Source organism: Aquarana catesbeiana, linkage group LG07, assembly GCF_042186555.1.
Source record: "Aquarana catesbeiana isolate 2022-GZ linkage group LG07, ASM4218655v1, whole genome shotgun sequence".
In the NCBI taxonomy this organism is placed as follows: Eukaryota; Metazoa; Chordata; class Amphibia; order Anura; family Ranidae; genus Aquarana; species Aquarana catesbeiana.
This window is the reverse complement of record NC_133330.1, coordinates 132,488,030-132,506,763: the sequence shown is the minus strand read 5'-3', so window position 1 is coordinate 132,506,763 and position 18,734 is coordinate 132,488,030. Positions and strand designations below refer to the sequence as shown.

General features: G+C 42.1%; 1 protein-coding gene across 14 annotated transcripts in view; it reads right to left on the bottom strand.

The window, feature by feature from the left end:
- Window positions 1-18,734, bottom strand: part of NOL8 (nucleolar protein 8) — a 602,139-nt gene that overhangs the window by 94,497 nt on the left and 488,908 nt on the right. The window contains exon 19 of one of the 14 annotated variants that reach the window (XM_073592682.1): window positions 16,104-16,200. The exons of the other annotated variants lie outside the window; for them this stretch is intronic. Within the exon in view, the coding sequence (XP_073448783.1) occupies window positions 16,104-16,200 (97 nt within the window). The remainder of the gene's footprint in view (window positions 1-16,103; window positions 16,201-18,734) is intronic. 14 annotated transcript variants of the gene reach the window in all.

Below are 18,734 nucleotides of genomic sequence, written 5' to 3'. Positions count from 1 at the left end.
GTAAGAATACCCTCTTCTGGGCTGTATCTATGATCAAACCTAAGTAATCCAAGCTCCTTGATGGTATTAAGGAAGATTTCTCTAGGTTGAGAATCCAACCTAGGTATTCCAGGTAGTTGACTCTGGTGACCATACTTTGGTCTAGACCGACTGGTCTATCAAGAGCAGATAGTCTAGGCAAGCTAAAATCATTATATCTTGAGCCCTTAATCTGGCTAGAGGAGGGGCCAGAAGTATATGTAAATACTTGAGATGCAGTAGCTAGACTGAAAGGCAGAGTTACAAACTGAAAATGAAGATTTTCTATTGCGAATCGTAGATCTTTCTGGTGAGCATGAAAAATAGGCACATGGAGGTATGCATCCTTGATGTCGATTGACGCCAGAAGTTCTCCACCTTGTAGAATGGAGACTACTGATTGGATTGACTCCATGAGAAAAGAGCGGATATTTAAAAACCGGTTTAGATCTCTGAGATCTAGAATGGGTCTGACATCCCCATTTGGTTTTTGTATCGTGAAAAGGTTTGAATAAAACTCCAATCCCTGCTCTTCCATGGGGACCACCAATATCACCTTTTGAGACAAAAGATGGTCCAATGCTTGAAAGAGACTTTTTTCTCTGGATCCCTGGGAACATTTGATCTGAGAAAACGAGGAGACGGGGACTCTCGGAACTCCAGTTTGTAGCCTAGAGTTATTGAGGAAGCCACCCATCTGTTCCGACACTCTTCCTGCCAGACCCTTGAGAACTGCAAAAGTATTCCCCTCACTCGAGCGAGGAGGCTTTAGTATTTTGTTTTGTAGGTTTCCTTCCCCAGGACTTTTTATCCCTGGGGTTGACCCTGAGGTTTATCTCTTGAACTTGACGGTGGAGGCAGTCGTGACTGCCTGGAGGCTGATGCCCCTGGCACTGGAGAAGAAGCTTGTTTAAATGAAATACACTTACTCCTTTTCCTAACTGGCAAAAGGGTACTTTTCCCATTAGAAATTCTTTGGATGTACTTATCCAGATCATCTCCAAACAGCCGTTCACCGCGAAAAGGAAAACTAGCCAGGAGCTTTTTGCATGGCGCTTAGGCTGACCAATTTTTCAACCATAGTATTCTACGCATATGTACCAACCCCATCGTAAGGCATGAGGCTTGGAGAATAGAATCTCTCATAGCATCTATTACATAACGCCCCTGGTAGCTCGGCCAAATCTTGGGCCTGCTAATCAGGAATAACCTTGAGCACCTGTTTAAATTGGTCTCTCAAGGATTGACATACCCTAATTGCTGCCAGCGCAGGCTGAGTTACTGAACCTGCCAGAGAAAAACTGTTCTTTAATAGGAATTCCAACTTCTTATCCGTTGGATCCTTAATTATTTGAGCATTGTCTACCGGACAAGTCAAACTTTTATTAACAGAGGATATAGCAGCTTCAATTGCTGGTATCTCCCATTTTTTTATTGAACTTTTCCTCCATAAGATAAAGTGTTGAAAACTTTTTAGGAGGATAAAAATGCTTATCTGGGTGATCCCACTCAGAATACATAAGCTTTTCCAGCAATGAATGGACAGGAAAAGCATGCACAGCTTGGGGAGGCTTTAGTGAACCCAAACAAGAAGTAGGTTTATCAACTGACTCAGTTAAGGGTAGCAAAAATGTGGAGCGGACCAATTCAGTAAGAGATTGTATCATCAATCTTTAAGATTGTGAACCTGATCCTTCCGCATTTGACCCCTCAGAGGAGGAGTCCTCAGCCTCTTCCCGGTCCCCTGAGAAAGTTTGAGGGTCCTGGGCAAAGGAAGGGGACCTATCGTGCTTAGTCCCTTTCTGGGATGTGATTAAAGCCTCCAATCTTAAAATGGTTGAGGAAAAAACCTCTTCAGTAACAGACAGGGGTTGCAGTGGTGGAAACAGTTGCAACACCTGACGGCCCTGATGGCTCACTCTGACCAGCCACTTCAGATCTCTCAGAGGAGCATGCCATTGTAGAGATGAGTTTAGACTTTTGAGCTTGGAGTCCCTCTTGAGCCCTTTTTTGGGGTGTTTCTATCTCCCCTTCTGACCATAGCCTGATGCACAAATGCAGAAAAATCGTATCCACCGCTTGAGCAAATAGTCCAGCAACTGCCGCTGCTATTAACGCTCAGCCTGATGCTTTTAGTAAATGTGCCAGGGGAAAAATGGAGCTTTTAAAACATACCCCTGTGCTGGACGTTGCCGCACGCCAACGCCAAGCTAAGCCCCACCCCCTCCGAGCGGGCCCCCGATCCGAAGGGATCGGCGTGTGTGTGTGTGTGTGTGTGTGGGGGGGTGGTGGCAAGGAGGAGACCTGGTAACGAACTGCCGTGCTGGGGTGGTGGAAAAAACAGAGCAGCATCAATCGTTTAGGCTTCCCCCTATCCAGGGAGAGGGGGAGAGCTTAGAGCAGGTGGGGGGTGTCCGTTTGTAAGAAAATGTAATATTACCGGAGGCCTGGGCTGCTAGCTGGAGGGAATCTGAAGCTTCTGCTGAAACAGCGTGATGTTTGAGGAAAGCATGACAAGGTACGTGCTCAATACAGCCCCCAGTGGTGACTATAGGCATAACATTTACTTTTAAAGGAGACAATTCATAAGAAACTTTAAAAATTCCTTAGAAATCTCCACTTACCTTTCCCGCCGCAGGGATTTCTGTGGTAAAACCAACAGACCCAATCTTCACCCCTCACGGTGGGCTCCGTTTAAAAACCTTCAGGAACCGGGGCCCCTATTTATTGGGGGGATCCACACTCCTGGACCCCTAAAGCACCCCACAAGAAAACCTTATGGCTGATAAAAACAAAAGTACTGAATCCCCGGGTCCAGCTCTCTAAAAAGAGAAGTGTTAATGGTGAACCCTTGTTTCTTCCACCACGAGGCCCAGGTACCATTCAATTCGGCCTGAAAAGACACTTTGAATGGATCCCAGTAGTGAGAGGGCTTATATAGGGAGTGAACTTCCTGTCTTAGGGTGTGCCAATGTCCATCACCTGAAGGTGGCCTATAACCCACATAGTAATTACTATGGCTCTGTGTCCCGTGATGTACGATTAAGAAAACCAATTAGTGTCCCTAGGCACTTTAACCACTTAAGGACCAGCCTCGTTTTGGATTTTAGGTGTTTACATGTTTAAAACAGTTTTTTTTGCTAGAAAATTACTTAGAACCCCCAAACATTATATATTGTTTTTTTTCTAACACCTTAGAGAATAAAATGGCGGTCATTGCAATACTTTTTGCACCGTATTTGCGCAGCGGTCTTATAAGTGCACTTTTTTTGGAAAAAATTCACTTTTTTGAATAAAAAAATAAGACAACAGTAAAGTTAGCCCAATTTTTTTTATATTGTGAAATATAATGTTACGCCAAGTAAATTGATACCCAACATGTCACACTTCAAAATTGCGCCCGCTGGTGGAATAGCGTCAAACTTTTACCCTTAAAAATCTCCATAGGCGACATTTAAAAAATTCTACAGGTTGCATGTTTTGCGTTACAGAGGAGGTCTAGGGCTAGAATTATTGCTCTCGCTCTACCAGTCGCAGCGATACCTCACATGTGTGGCTTGACCACCGTTTTCATATGAGGGCGCTACTCACATATGCGTTCGCTTCTTCGCGCGAGCTCGTCGGGACAGGGCGCTTTAAAGATTTTTTTTATTATTTATTTTACTTTATTTTATTTATTTTTTCACTGTTTTTAAAAAAAAAAATTTGGATTACTTTTATTCCTATTACAAGGAATGTAAACATCCCTTGTAATAGAAAAAAGCATGACAGGTCCTCTTAAATATGAGATCTGGGGTCAAAAAGTCCTCAGATCTCATATTTACACTAAAATGCAAAAAAAAAAAGTCGTTTAAAAAAAATGACAAAAAAAATTGTGCCTTTAAGAGAAGTGGGCGGAGCCGACGTAATGACGTCGCTCCGGCCGTCCTATGGTATAGGGATGGGTGGGCGCCATCTTGGCCTCACTCGTCTCTATACCCAGGCACAGGAAGGACCCGATCGCCTCCGCTGCTACCGACGGCTCCGGTAAGCGGCGGGAGGGGGGGTGGCACCTCTCCCGTCGCCGATAACGGTGATCTCGCGGCGAACCCGCCGCAGAGACCACCGTTATCGTGTACAGAAACGCCGGCCCTAAAGATGAATACCTCGGTTGTGGCAGCAGCTGCTGCCGTTACCGAGATATCCATCTTTAAAAAAATGACGTAAATATACAGTGGCCGGTCGTTAATGACCGCTACAGCATGGTCGGCTAGTTCTGGGAGGGCATCCAGGGACGTCCTCCCAGATTCGTGCGCACCCAGAAGCATCCATGATAGCCGGTTTCTCCGGACAGCGGCCCTTTACCAAGTGATCGGTCCACACAATGACGGAGCGATCACTTGTCAACAAACCGGCACATGTCCGGTTGAGCTCTCTCCTCTCCTCGCACTGATCGGGTACAGCGTGTGAGGAGAGGAGGGAGCCGGTGCAGCAGCGATGTGGGCTGGATCTGAGGTGCCCACAGTGCTGATCTGTGCCTATTAATGTCTCATACATGCCTATCTGTGCTTCAGCCGTGTCTCATACATGCCACATCATTGCTCATATCTGTGTCACATCCATGCCACATTAGTGCTCAGCCTGATGTTGCTCCCTGCATGAGAAGTATTTTCATTTTCTTTCCACATTTCACAAAAACCTGTGGAAAAAAATGACATGTACAAAAGACTCATTATGCCTCCTAGATTATGTGTTGGGGTGTTTGCTTTCTAAAATAGGGTCATTTTTGTGGGCATTTCCATTGTCCTGGTGCTCCAGGGCCCTCAAAAGTGTAATAGGTAGTCAAGAAATTAAATATGTAATTTATGCTCCTAGAAAACCGGACGGTGCTCCCTACATGTTGGGCCTCTGTATGTGGCCTGGCTGTGAAATGTGGTATTGCCATACTCGGGAGGTGTAGTAGAATGTATTTTTGGGGTGTAATTGCAAGAATGCATATGCCATGTGAGAGAAATAACCTGTTAACATGACAATTTTGTGAAAAAAAACAAAAAAAAAAAACTTCATTTTGCAAAGAATAGTGGGAAAAAATTACAAATTCAAAAACGTCACCATGCCTCTTAGTAAATACCTTGTAATGTCTACTTTCCAAAAAAGGGGTCATTTGGGGGGTACTTGTACTTTCATGGCTTGTTAGTGTCTCAAGAAATGATAGGCCGTCAGTAAATCAGATGTGATACATTTTTAGTAATTGGCACCATGGCTTGTAGAACAGATCAAATAATTTACACTGATTTTGGTTATTTTTACTAAAGATATGTAGCAGTATAAATTGTGGGCAAAATGTATGAAGAAAAATTACAACTTTCAAAATTTTATAACAAAGAAAAATGCATTTTTTACAAACTCACAAAATCCCAAACTTAACCCGTGTTGCAACATGGTTCGCTCCATCCTTTGACGCATGTATATATTTTTTATAATTACATTTTATCTATCTCTATCTATCTCTATCTATATATCTATCTCTATCTATCTCTATCTATATATCTATCTCTATCTCTATCTATATATCTATCTCTATCTATCTATATATATCTATCTATATATATCTATATCTATATCTATATCTATATCTATATCTATATATATCTATATCTATATCTATATCTATATATATAGATGGTGTATATATCTATATATATCTATCTATATATCTATCTATCTATCTATCTATATATATCTATATATCTATATATATATATATATATATATATCTATATCTATAGATATAGATATATATATATATATATATATATATATCACATACTTTATACAATACACATTTTTTAACCCGATATATTTTTCATAAGATTATTAAAGTTTGTTTTTCAATTTTTACCTCCTCCTTCCTAAAAATTGTTTTTGATTATTTTTTGATTTTTGATCTCATATAGAGTACCTCAATTACAATTGTTCACTTGCTGGACCCATCCTTTATGTATATTGGTCACTGAGATGAACACATTTTTTTCCTCCCTCCACATATAAGATTTTTATTTAGTAAGAATGGACTCTCTGCAATGGTCATAAATTATAAGTTTGAGAAACTCCTCTCCCATGCATGAATCCTGTCTCTCAGTGAGAATTCAATCATCTGACAATACACATCCGGATCTGCCAGTACATCAGCGTGCATAGACCAAGGACTGTCAATCAAATCACCAGAAGGCGTTTCTCTCCACACATAATCACAACCATATCTCCTTTAAATAAATTGCACCTGCAGCCGTCCTTCCTACTATTGGTTTTACAAAGTGGCGGAGCCCTGAAACACGTAACCACGCCCCTCCGGCGTACTGACATCATCCTCATGGAATCCCGATCTCAGCTGATTTACCTTGAGTGGGCTGACAGGACAGGGTAGCCGGCGTTCCAGCCCTCGACAACACAGTAGCTTTGGAATCTATCTATCCAGCAGCAGAGCACTATACATAACATCCAGAAGCCACCACACCCTCCTTCAGCCGGCCACAGGTGCCATCCACCCAGCAGCCCTGTTTTGCTCCTGTAGCTGCCGTAAGAAACAGGGAGGGATTGCGATTGCGCAGGTGAAAGTGAAAAAAATGAAAAACAAAATGAAGCAAGCTGCTGGCAATTACACAACAGAACAAATTGTGTCAAAATACATATAAACAATTGCCGCGCTAAATACAAAAATAATAATATAACATGTGAAATGAAATAAAGTGACAGTAGTCAGTTCATAAGATTTCCATATAGGAATAAAGTGATATATTGTTGCAACACGTGTCCAAATGATACTGAGCGACCGTACACCCAAGTGCGCCTTCCACCATATAGATACAAGATGTGCCCTTACCAGATAGCTGGACTCCACATTATAGGAGTCTAGTCACGCATGGAATCACACATCATAAAGGATCCATCCACTGGAGGTAGCGAAGGGTAGCGTCACGGCTGCTGCTGCAGGTTAATCACCCTTTCTCATGGAGGCTTATGTAAAAAAGGCAAGAAGTCACCTGTAGCTGCCAACCATGCCTCATAGGGAAATCCATCCACACCAGCCGCTCTGTACAGCTTGGAGGATATCCACCACTTCGCAGACCACATGCGCAGCCTTCATGCCACTGAGTGTTTCTCCTATTTTTTCCTTATGACAAATCTCTTGTTTATCCTCAGATGGAGGCGCCCTCTTTCTCTGTTTTTGTCATATTTCAAATAGGACATATAAAAGAAGAGCTGCCACCACCTGTTTTTAATTATTAATTTGCTTTTTAACAGATTTGACCTTTTCTGTTACTTATTATTACAGTAGCACCATAGCTATTTTTTTATGGTTTTCATTGGTATGCAGAGACATGGTCAGCAAACAAGCAAAGGATTAATCCAGGCAGAAGCATGGCCAATAAACAGGCCAGGGCTAGTACAGTTTGCAGGCAAAGGCAACATTGCACTGGTGTTGCGGTGATCAGAGACACTGTTGGCTGCACTGGTCTGGTGACAGTGGGACTTATGTAACAGCGATCAGGAACACTGTTGCTGGCTTTGACTGATCTGGTCACAATGGGGACTAGTGTGGCAACAATCAGGAAAACTGCTGCTGACTTGCATTAGTCTGGCGAAATAAGGGATACCAGTGCCGGTTTACACTGACTGGTGTGACTGCGATAAGCAACACTGTTGCTGGCATAAACTGGTCTGGTGTGGTGGTGATCATGAAAACAGTTGCTTGCTGCACCGGTCTGGTGTGGTGGCAATCGGGAACACTGATTCTAGCTACACTGGTCTGGTGACACCGTGGCTGGTGATTGGAGAACTGTGACCGACTGCACGAAGAGGGTTAATTTACAGGTGAGGTTGGGGGGTGGTAAAACCTTGCGGTTGAGCCAGAGTTATACAGCCCCTCAACCATTATCCTCTTTGGCTGCAGGGACAGCGGTTGGGGGGCGTACACATGCCGTGGCTGCAATTCTTTGCAGCTGTAGCAGAAATTGTACCCCCAGTATTCTTGCTGATCGTGACCCATTCAAGTGAATATGGGTGCTTGTGCAGGGTCCAAGGGGTTAAAGCAGGTGGTGAGGAGGCGATGCAAAGCCATCTCGCAACATGAATGGCTCCTTAGAGAGCATTGAACATGTAAAAAAGTCCTTATGGTGACACTATATGGTGTGGGGGTGAGCAGAGACACTGGGACTGGTATGGCAGCAAGCAGGGACACTGGGACCGGTGTGGCGGTATGCAGGGACACTGGGACCAGTGTGGTAGTGATAAGGGATACTAACTGCTAGCACTGGTCTGGTGATATTGCACTGCTGTGGCGATCAGAGATAACAGCTAGTGGCACTGACAGTGATATCAGAGCAGCCAGCCATTGTACATTCTCTAACTATATATAAAAGAGAGAGAGAGAGAGACTTTACTACTGTGGCTGTATATATACAGTGGCTGGGCAGGAAGTAATAAAGCCTCATGCACACAGGGCGTTAGAAAAAACAAAAAGCAGCGGCTGTAAAAACGCACTTTTAGCATTGCCGTTAATGCGCGTTTAGCTGCATTCCCTTTTAGCAGCGTTTCTCTGCCCCTATTCAAAATCTATGGTCCCCAATGGGAGCCATCATAACTCATCCAACTTTCAGCCCATTGATTTAAAAAGAAGTCACATCATCCTGATCCAACTTGTGGTGCGACTTGCGCTCTGAGGATCTTGAGGGGGAAAAATAAAATTAAATAATAAAACAAATAAAAAAACAAAAAACACAGGATCGATACCAGGCCCTTTGAGTCTGGTATGGATCTTGAAAGGAAACCCCACGGCAAAATTAAAAAAAAAAAAAAAAAAAAAAAAAAAGACACGGCATTTGGTCCCCCCCCCCCCCCCCCCCCAGGACCATACCAGACCCGTCGGGTCTTAACAAGGGGCCCCCCAGATCCTGACCCCTCCCCCCATGTGAATGAGTATGGAGTACATTGTACCTCAAAAAAAGAGTAGTGTAAATAAAAACAAGAAACGGTTTTTACAAGTCCTTTATTAAAAATCTTCCTCCGTTCTACTCCGCCGCTGACTAAGTCCTCTTCCGACGCTGTCTCCCGTTGTTGTGCCAGCTCCACTCTGCTGGTTCTTATATAACCATTGGGCATGGCCATCTGATGGCATCACCATGGGACCCCTTCCTTGTGATGTCATAAGGGGTGGAGCCCCTCTGCCCCCACCGCCCCATCTTTAGGATGTGTGGCATGGTATGGTCCGACTTGGATGCGACTTCTATTTAAATGAATGGGCTGAAAGTCGGTTAAGTTCAGTCAAAAGGTCAGTTAAGACGGCTCTTAAAAGGGAGCCATTGATTTTGACATGTCCCAAAAAACGATTAACGCTAACGCGTTAAGCCGTGTTTAGCAGCGTCAGTCGTTTTTACAGCTGCAATGATGGTCTTCAGAACGCGCTGGCCCTGGGTTTTTTTTTTTGCAGCTTGAAAATGCCTATGCCACTTACAGCTCCAAAAGCCTATGTGTATGTGCATGAGGCCGAGAGGCGTTTTTAAGCTGCAAAAAAAAAAAAAATCCAAGGTTCTAATCCCGGCTCATCACTGTAGGCAATATCAAGAAGAGAAGAAAAGACTGATCGCACACTTGAATCCAAAAGATGCTGTAGAAATTTATTGTCATGAGCCAGACAAAATTGCAATGATGATCAGTTGACGAGTTTCACACGAAAAGAACCGTGCTTGTTCAAAACAATTGAAATGCTCACAATACAAGCTATTTAAAGATGAAGAGGAAACAATAGGATGCTAAACCATATACATGATGGAAAGAATGCGCATACACATGAAAATCAACCATGTCCACATATATATATATTGTGTATATAAATGCATGTAACTGGCAATTATTTCAACCAGAACCACCCTAAAAAGCAACCAAAATCACTCGCTTTTCAAAGGTAAAAAACTAAAATAAATGAAAAGCAACCAAAATCGCTTGCTTTTCAAAAGGGAAGAAAAAAAATAAAATCAAACAAAGCAAGGAATGGTGAAGCAAGGGAAAAAAACACCCCCTCTTTTACCTCCACGATGGAGAGGAACTAATCATAGTAATGGGTAATGTCCCACTCAAAGTTAATTCCAAACGGAATGCGAGTCGTAAAATAAAAAACCCAAAAAAACTTCTCTTTTACAGAAGTCTAAAGACATCGCCACCCACTTGGGTGTATGAACCTTCTCTATGATTTGCACGCCAACAGCCAAAGTATTGCCTTCATGAAATTGACTAAAATGTTTGGCTACATTGGTGGAGAATTTCTTCTCTATGAGATATAGATATAGCTACAGATATATATCTATATATATGTTCCTGGAACCCATCTCTGAGGCGTCTTGTGGTGTGACTAATGTACTGTACATCACAGACGGTACATGTAATGATATATATTACATAACGGGTGTTGCAGTTATAAAAAGATGTTAATTTATGTTGTTTACCATTAGAGTATGAACATACAACATTCCCCTTAGTAATATGTGCACAGCAGGAACACACAGTTGCACCACAACTATAATTGCCCTTGCAATGCAACCAAGTGTGTGACTTGATTTTATTTAATTCAAAGGCACTTGGTGAGAGATAGTTTCCCAAAGTGGGAGCACGTCTGGAAACAAAATTGATACCATCTTTCAGTAAATTGGCACAAATCCCATCCTCAAATAGGATCGGTAAATATCTGTGAACAATTGTCTTAATGTCATTAAATTCCTGACTGAACGAAGTACAGTTGGTGACTGCGATATTGTGTCAATCTTGCCGCTGTTATTGGCGAGACTTGACACCTGCGAGTCCCGTCGTGGGAGCCAGCACTGAGCTGAAAACTTTTTTTCCTTTCCCGATGAGCGACAGGCAGTGCTGACAGCTGTCTGGTATGAATCATGAGGGGGAACGCTGCGCCAAATTTTAATAAAAAAAACAGCGTGAGTCTCCCCCCCCCCCCCCCCCCCGGGGCATACCAGGCCCTTAGGTCTGGTATGGATTTTAAGGGGAACCCCCTACGCTGAAAAATCGGCGTGGGGGGTCCCCCCAAAATCCATACCATACCCTTATCCGAGCACGCAGCCCGGCCGGTCAGAAAAGGGGGTGGGGACGAGCAAGCGCCCCCCCTCCTGAACCTCCAGGCCGCATACCCTCAACATGGGGGGGGTGGACGCTTTGGGGCAGGGGGGCGCCCTGCGGGCCCCCCCACCCCAAAGCACCTTGTCCCCATGTTGATGAGGACAAGGGCCTCTTCCCAACAACCTTGGTTGTCAGGGTCTGTGGGCGGAGGGCTTATCGGAATCCGGGAGCCCCCTTTAGTAACGGGGCCCTCAGATCCCGGCCCCCCAAACTATGTGAATGAGTATGGGGTACATCGTACCCCTACCCATTCACCTGGGGGGAAAAGTGTCAAGAAAAAAAAAACAAAAAAACCTCACACAGATCCGGGGGTCTTCTTCCGACTTCGGGGTCTTCTTCCGACTTCATGATTCATACCAGACAGCTGTCAGCACTGCCTGTCGCTCATCGCAAAAGGAAAAAAATGTTTTCCTTTCCCAATGAGCGAGCCAGCGCGAGATGCACAGTACCCTGTCGCCGAGAACCAGCGCGATGGGATCGCGCTGGAAACACAATCTCGCAGTCAGGTACTGTACTGATGGTGGGTCTACCTCTGTGGAAACACACTGCTGTTTTCTTGTTTTTACCAATCTGGTTGTGTTTTAGGAGGTCATTCCTATTTTTAGAATTAGCAATAGAAACTGCTCAAGAATGTATCTAGGGTACCCCCTCTCCAAGAAACGAGTATATAGGACGTGTGCTTCTGTTTCATATGTCACAGGATCATTACAGATTCTGCGAATCCTGAGAAACTGGCCTACAGGAATACCTCTGATGGTATGTCGAGGATGGCCATATCTGGCCATCAGCAAAGTAGTTCCTGAAAAAGAGGTTTCCTGTAGAGTCCAGTATTTATTGAAGTACCTCGACCACACAAATGAACATGAAGGAAGTTCATTTCATATTTTTCACAGAGCCCTGTGAGTTTTAGGATCATATTGTTGTGATTGAGATACTTCAAAATTTCATCCAAAGAACCAAAATGTCCATAATGAAAATTAAATTGTCTATGTAGTGAAAAAATATTTTTATCAAAAGTCTGTATGGATTAGAAGAACCATTTATGTGGAGATGCTCCCACCATCCCATATATAATTGGCCAATGATGGCGAAAATTTAACGCCCATCGCTGCTCCACACTTTTGAAGGAACATCCACCATTGAAAGAAAATAAATTATGTTTTAAAAGGTATTCCAAAACATCCAGAATAAACATTTTTCTAGGCTGCAGGAAATGTCACGTGTGAGGAAAAAAAAAATAACAGCTTCTAAAGCTTGGGCATGTGGAATACTAGAATAGAGGCTGGAAACATCGCAGGTGACCCAGAGCGAACGATCGTCCCATCTGGTGTCACCTGCGATGTTTAACAAATGATTGGTATCTTTTAGATAACTGGGGAGATTGACCACCAGAGGTTGTGGCACAAAATCAAGCCACTTAAGATAATTTTTTCTTTCCTTTGAAAAGCGAGTGATTTTGGTTGCTTTCTAGAGTGGTTCTGCGTGGAATATTTGCGATGTACATGCATTTATATACACAGTACTTTGCCTCCACATGATTTATATACATGTGGACATGGTTGATTTTCATGTGTATGCGCATGGGAATGAATACAGAAATAATAACATTTGAAATAATGACTACCAGACTATAGCATAAATTGGTATGAATTGGCCGCAGTTTTTTTTTTATTGTTGATATAAATTTATTTATATTTTCACAAAATAGTCCAGCCATCACAGCTCGAGCTAAACCATTAAACTTAACACCACAAACTGCCCCAATCACCAGGCCTTACTCAAGAGCCTGGCACTCCACCATGGCTACGGCCAACTCAATCATATTCTGTAAATCTAAATTAAATAAATCAAGGGCCACGTCAGATAAGTGAATATTATCAGGATGGTAAAACCCAGAAAGTCCACCTTCCATATCAACATGTTTCAACGACCGACCAACCAAGGGCATAAATTTAGCAACAGCCCTATTAACTTTCTTCCTAATTTTAAAAAAAAATAGAAGTTCCATAGATAGTAACCATGTCAAACGTAGAATTATTTTGGAAAAAAACATCGTATTTGGAAGAATTAAATGTAATTTAAATAGTTCAACTTTGATCTAGCTAAGTAAATCCAAAGTTTCAGAATGACCCAATTCATTATCCCCAGGTGAAATATAATATTTGGAGGAGGCAAAGAGGAATATAATCTATTTAGGGCAGGGCGCAAGTCAAATCATGACATTCCACGCCTGCCGTCCCAACAAACAAAAATCTTGTCACTCTGAAAACCCAAATTATCAACATAAACACGAATAGATGCACAATGCCCAAAATATATAAGAGTGTCCCAATATCCAGCCAGGACCTTAATGTGAGAATAAGGACACTCAAATACATCAAATAATCAATGAAGGAAAGAATCAAGTATTCATTATACTCAGATGCTGATGACCCACTAAACTCAAGAATAACATGCCCACGCAGCTTTATAGTTTGCCCATGTGGCAGGAGAAAAAGAATTCTGGATTGCAGAGCGAACATTCACTAGACGAGAGACCAAAGTCGGACAGGGCACTGATGACCTTGAAGATCTGCATCTGGCACAAATGTTCTGAAATGTTCCAGCTGCAATCGAGACGAGTCAGCAATAGCATTAAAATGACCTGGAACATATTTGGACTTTATCCAAATATTCAGACATTTGAAAAACAGTTGTCGAAGAACAGCAATGACAGGGGTGACCTAGAAGACATACAGTTAATGGCGAACACAACACCTTTATTATCAGAATGAAAAATTAATCTGGAGTTAATAAATTGATCACCTCATAATTCAAGGGCAACCAAAATAGGAAAAATTTCCAGAAAAACAATGTTCGAATGTAAACCTCTTTCAATCCAAGACGAAGGCCAAGGAGAAGCAGACCAATGCCCATTCCAATAAACACCATAACCACAGGATCCTGAAGCATAAGAGAAATGGCTGAAATGTCACAAAAAGGAGATGAACATCCATTAAAAGGAGCCAAAAAAACAGTCCCAAACCCTCAAATGTTCCTTTAAATCTGAAGAAATCCAAACAAAATGCCTAGGATTCTTCAATCCCAACAATGCTTTATACAACCGTTTTGAAAAAAACCCTACCAACAGCAATAACCCGAGTCGCAAAAGCCAACAATCCTAATAAGGATTGCAATATCCGCAGTGTAACTTTCTTCTTATTAATAACAAAAGAGACTAAAAACGCAAACAATTCACCTTATCAGGAGGTAAACGGAATTCCATATTCAAAGTATCAATGGTGATACCAAGGAATTCAAGCGATGTAGTAGGCCAAACAGACTTCTCCTCAGCTAAAGACACTCCAAACTTTCTACAAAGCATCCTAAATATAGTAAACAAATAAACACTCATGCGATGATGCCAGACCAATAAATAGAAAATCTAGGTAGTGTATTAAATTATCCGAACCAGAGACATGAGAATCCGACCATTCCAAAAAGAAGGAAAAAACTTCAAAATAACAGCAAGAAACAGAACATCCCATCGGGAGACAACGATCGAAATAAAAACAATCATTAAAATAAAAACTGAGCGAATTAAGAGCAGACGGGTGAATAGGTAACAAACGAAAAGCAGATTTTATGTCGGCCTTAGCCAACAAAGCTGACTGACCAACTGCGTGCACTTTAGATATCGCATCATCGAAAGAACTGTAATTAACCGAACAAAACGCTAGATCGATATCAAAGAACTTCCAGCCGGAAAGGATAAATGATGTATTAGTCGAAAACTCTGAGGTTCCTTCTTAGGAACAATACCCAAAGGGGATATTTTGAAATTCTCAAAAGGTGGAAGCGAGAACAGACCTGCAACCCTCCCCGCGATTACTTTTTTCAATTTTTTTGTGCAACACCACCCTCATTTCTACCAACAGAAGGCAAAATTCTCAACAATAAAACAACCCTCTCCTGAATAGGAGGATAACAAGAAACCAGACTGAAAACCATTAATTAAAAATTTTGCTGCCTGATGCTGAGGCCAAATGTGGAGAAATGGCAGCATTTCTATTCATTTCACTGGCGTTACTGCTTTTAGGAAAATTCTTTTTGTGGAGGATGCGCATTTAAAGCCATCTTTTTAAAACATTTTGAAGCCACGTGAGCCCCAGCACAAGAAGCACATTCATGCTTAAGTTGACAAGTTTGTGGCCATTTTACATTGGCCTTCATTTAAACTAAAACAAACACCCTTACGTAAATACCCAGACTGAACAGAAGGCGGCTTAGGAAAAGGTTTTTGCGGCAACAACAAAGTGAGCCACAGCCCAACATCTTTAGTGTCCCATTTCAAAGAACTATGAACTACCAATTTTGGCGAAAAGATTCGTCATAGTAAAACCAAGATAAACCTGAAAAATTCTTATATGCTTTGAGGATGATCTCTACATGGTGAAACAGTCCGCTACACAGTTCTGGGCGACGTTCACCCATCACACTAGCATATATACAAAATGCTTGTAGCCAATTATTAAAAGTGCGAGGCATAAATTTACGCTCATCATCACTAATCTTCTCTGCATCCCTTTTAAACGATTTATCGTCCACAGAAGGTAAAAGACAAGATATCAATACAATAACCCTTCCAAATCCTAGATTTAACAGTAGCGGGCAAATTAAAACCTAAAGAGGACATCTCACATGCCATAGCTTCTTTAAAACGACTCTCAGGCAGTACAGCAAGCCCAGAAGCACGTAAATTAGTCTCATCAAGTATGACAGGACCCACAGTAGATGAAGATTGAGCAATAAGCTGACCAGGCCAAGCATTAGACACGTCCGCAGGCGGTAAAGTAGCGCTAGATAAAATTAGTTTAAAATGATCGGCAATCACAGAGAAGTTGTTCTTAATTAAACCAAAGCATTATGATCCTGACACTCACCTCCAGGATTTTGCTGAGAAGCTGCTTCCAATGGCACTACTGGTACTTGATCCTGCGCTGCTGGTACAGATACATTTAAAAGGCAATTCAGCATGATCTGGATGACAAAAAACATCAGAGGCAGCAAAGAAATCACAGTTGTCGGAATTAATCATAGGCATACATTTAGCAGAGTTATGTGCATTTTGAAAGCCCAATTTCTTTATAGGAGCTCTCTTTTCTTTATTAAACAGGGAAGGAGCCTTAACACCCTTACCCTTTTTATTTTTAGCAAGTGGCGATGGGGATTCGAACCTGCGACTCTTCACCATTCTTTTAGATATAAGCCGTCCTGATCTTTCTTTGCCTGAGCCTGTAGCGATTACATCATCTGTCAGAGCGTCATCAAGAGGGGGAGCCGAAGACACTGAAGGCGGGCCGACGAACGAGCAGCAGGTGGAGGAATCAGCCCAGAATCCCTCGTCAGAGAGGGAAGAGAATCTGCATGAACCGGAGGCGGAGCCGCTGCAGGAAGGGACAGTAAAGACGAGGGCAGTTAAATCAACCTGCCCCACCATAGCAAATGGAGGTGAAAGAGATAAGCAGCGCTGAATCCACTCGTCCCCGCCGGGTGCCGCTGCTCTTTCCATCTGACGCAGGTGAAATTCCATTTTGAGGAGCGCAGAGAGTGTGTCTTCTTGTCACCGCCGCTTTATATATTATAATAAATAATATTTATAACAATAATAATAATAATATTTATAGGTACTCTGGGATCCAACTGACAGAGGGCTTGTGTATATAGGTAAGTAACCAATCATTGTGAACAACTTAAACTTTTTTTTATTTTTATTTTAAATCTTTAATCCTCATACCTCACTCCTATTATGTCTCATTCCCATTTGATGAGCAACTTATTGTTTCCCCTCTTTTATTCTTTACATCATGTATATAGTTTAGCATCTTATTGTTTCCTCTTATCCTTGAACAGTTTTTAAGAAGTCTTTAATAATAAGTATTAAATCACACAATTAGACTTCATTTGTTATACAGTGATATATATGATTTATATTGGTATATATACACACACGTTTTTTCGCTCATTTTTCTATTTTTGTTTTTAATACATTTCTTGTTTACATTGTTTTGACTATTTTGTCATCAGATGTTTTAGCATTTAAGAAATGTTTTTATGTCGGTGAAATTTTGTGTTGATTGCTCTTTAACTACAGGTGTTTTGTGTTCGGTGTTTGGTTTGATATAGACCTTTAAATAGCTTGTATTGTGAGCATTTCAATTGTTGTGAACAAGCACGGTTCTTTTCGTGTGAAACGCATCAACTGATCATTGTAATTTTGTCTGGCTCATGACAATAAAGAAATTTCTACAGCATTTTTTGGATTCAAGTGTGCGATCAATCTTTTCTTCTCTTCTTAACACTAAACTTACACTGCTAAGGTAAAGACCTAATGCTCTTTAACCACTTGTTGCTCCGGCACAGTAGAGCTACTGTCTGTGTGTGTGCGCCTCCTGCTGTGATGGTGCTGCGATTGGCTACAGCACAAGTTTGTTAGCAGGTTGTGGTTAATAATTTTTGGCTAAGATCTGCTGTAGCCAATCCCTGCCTGGTCCGGTGTCTGTTTTGTAGACGCAGACACCCGATCTTCTACTCTTTTTTTTCAGTTCAGAAACAGAAGAGAAGATCAGAGTGAGTTTTAAGCAGTACATTTACACTTACACACACCTTATTTAGGCCCTTTAAACCCTTTGATCAGTGCCATTTGTACAGTGAGTGTCAGTGTACACCATTTATCACTGTATTAGTGTCACTAGCGACATCAGATAGCGTCAGGGTCAGTTAGCGTTAGATTGCCACAATCACACTAAAAGTTGCTGATCACAGCCATTGCAAGTGTAGTGTTTGTACGGATCAATATCTGGATCGTGAACAGAAGTATACTAGTGTCCCCAAAAATGTAGCATTAGCAGGATCAACCCAGATACCTGTCAGCACTTGTGTTTAGCCCCTTCACTCCCCCACAACAAGCGCAGTATCAGTAAAACTTATGATCACTGCCACCTCTGATATATTGTCCACAAAACTGCAGTGTTAACAAGATCAGGCATGATCTCTGCTAGCACGAGAAGCTAAATTTTATTTATAATGTGCAAGCAGTCCCTGACAGCAAAGAGCTTTTTTTTCCCGTAGTTGCTCTAGGTACCTGTAAATTTAGTGCCCAAAATATCCCAAAAAAGGTACTCTAGTGAAGAGGCCTACACCCTGACAGGTAGCAGACAATAGAGAAGTGGTCCCCGTTAAGATCAGGTGTACAAGGTAGCTGAAGGAACGCATGGATTTTTCTCATATGCAGAGAGACCAAGTACTAGTGCTGCACTACCTTTTGGTGGACTCGCAAGCACCAATAGCCTAATACACCCTGACCACTTACACACTAGCACAGCAGTATCTTATGGTGACGTGGCGAGTCCCAGCACTGCAGTACAAGCTGGTGAGGTGGCTAGCACTCGTAGTGTCACGCAGCCACCAAGATTTCAAACACAGGTCTGTAGATCCAATAGTGTCCTTCCAGAGGGGCTAATTGGCTGCCCACAGATTCAGCAGCACCCGTTATCAGCCCAACCCAGAATTTA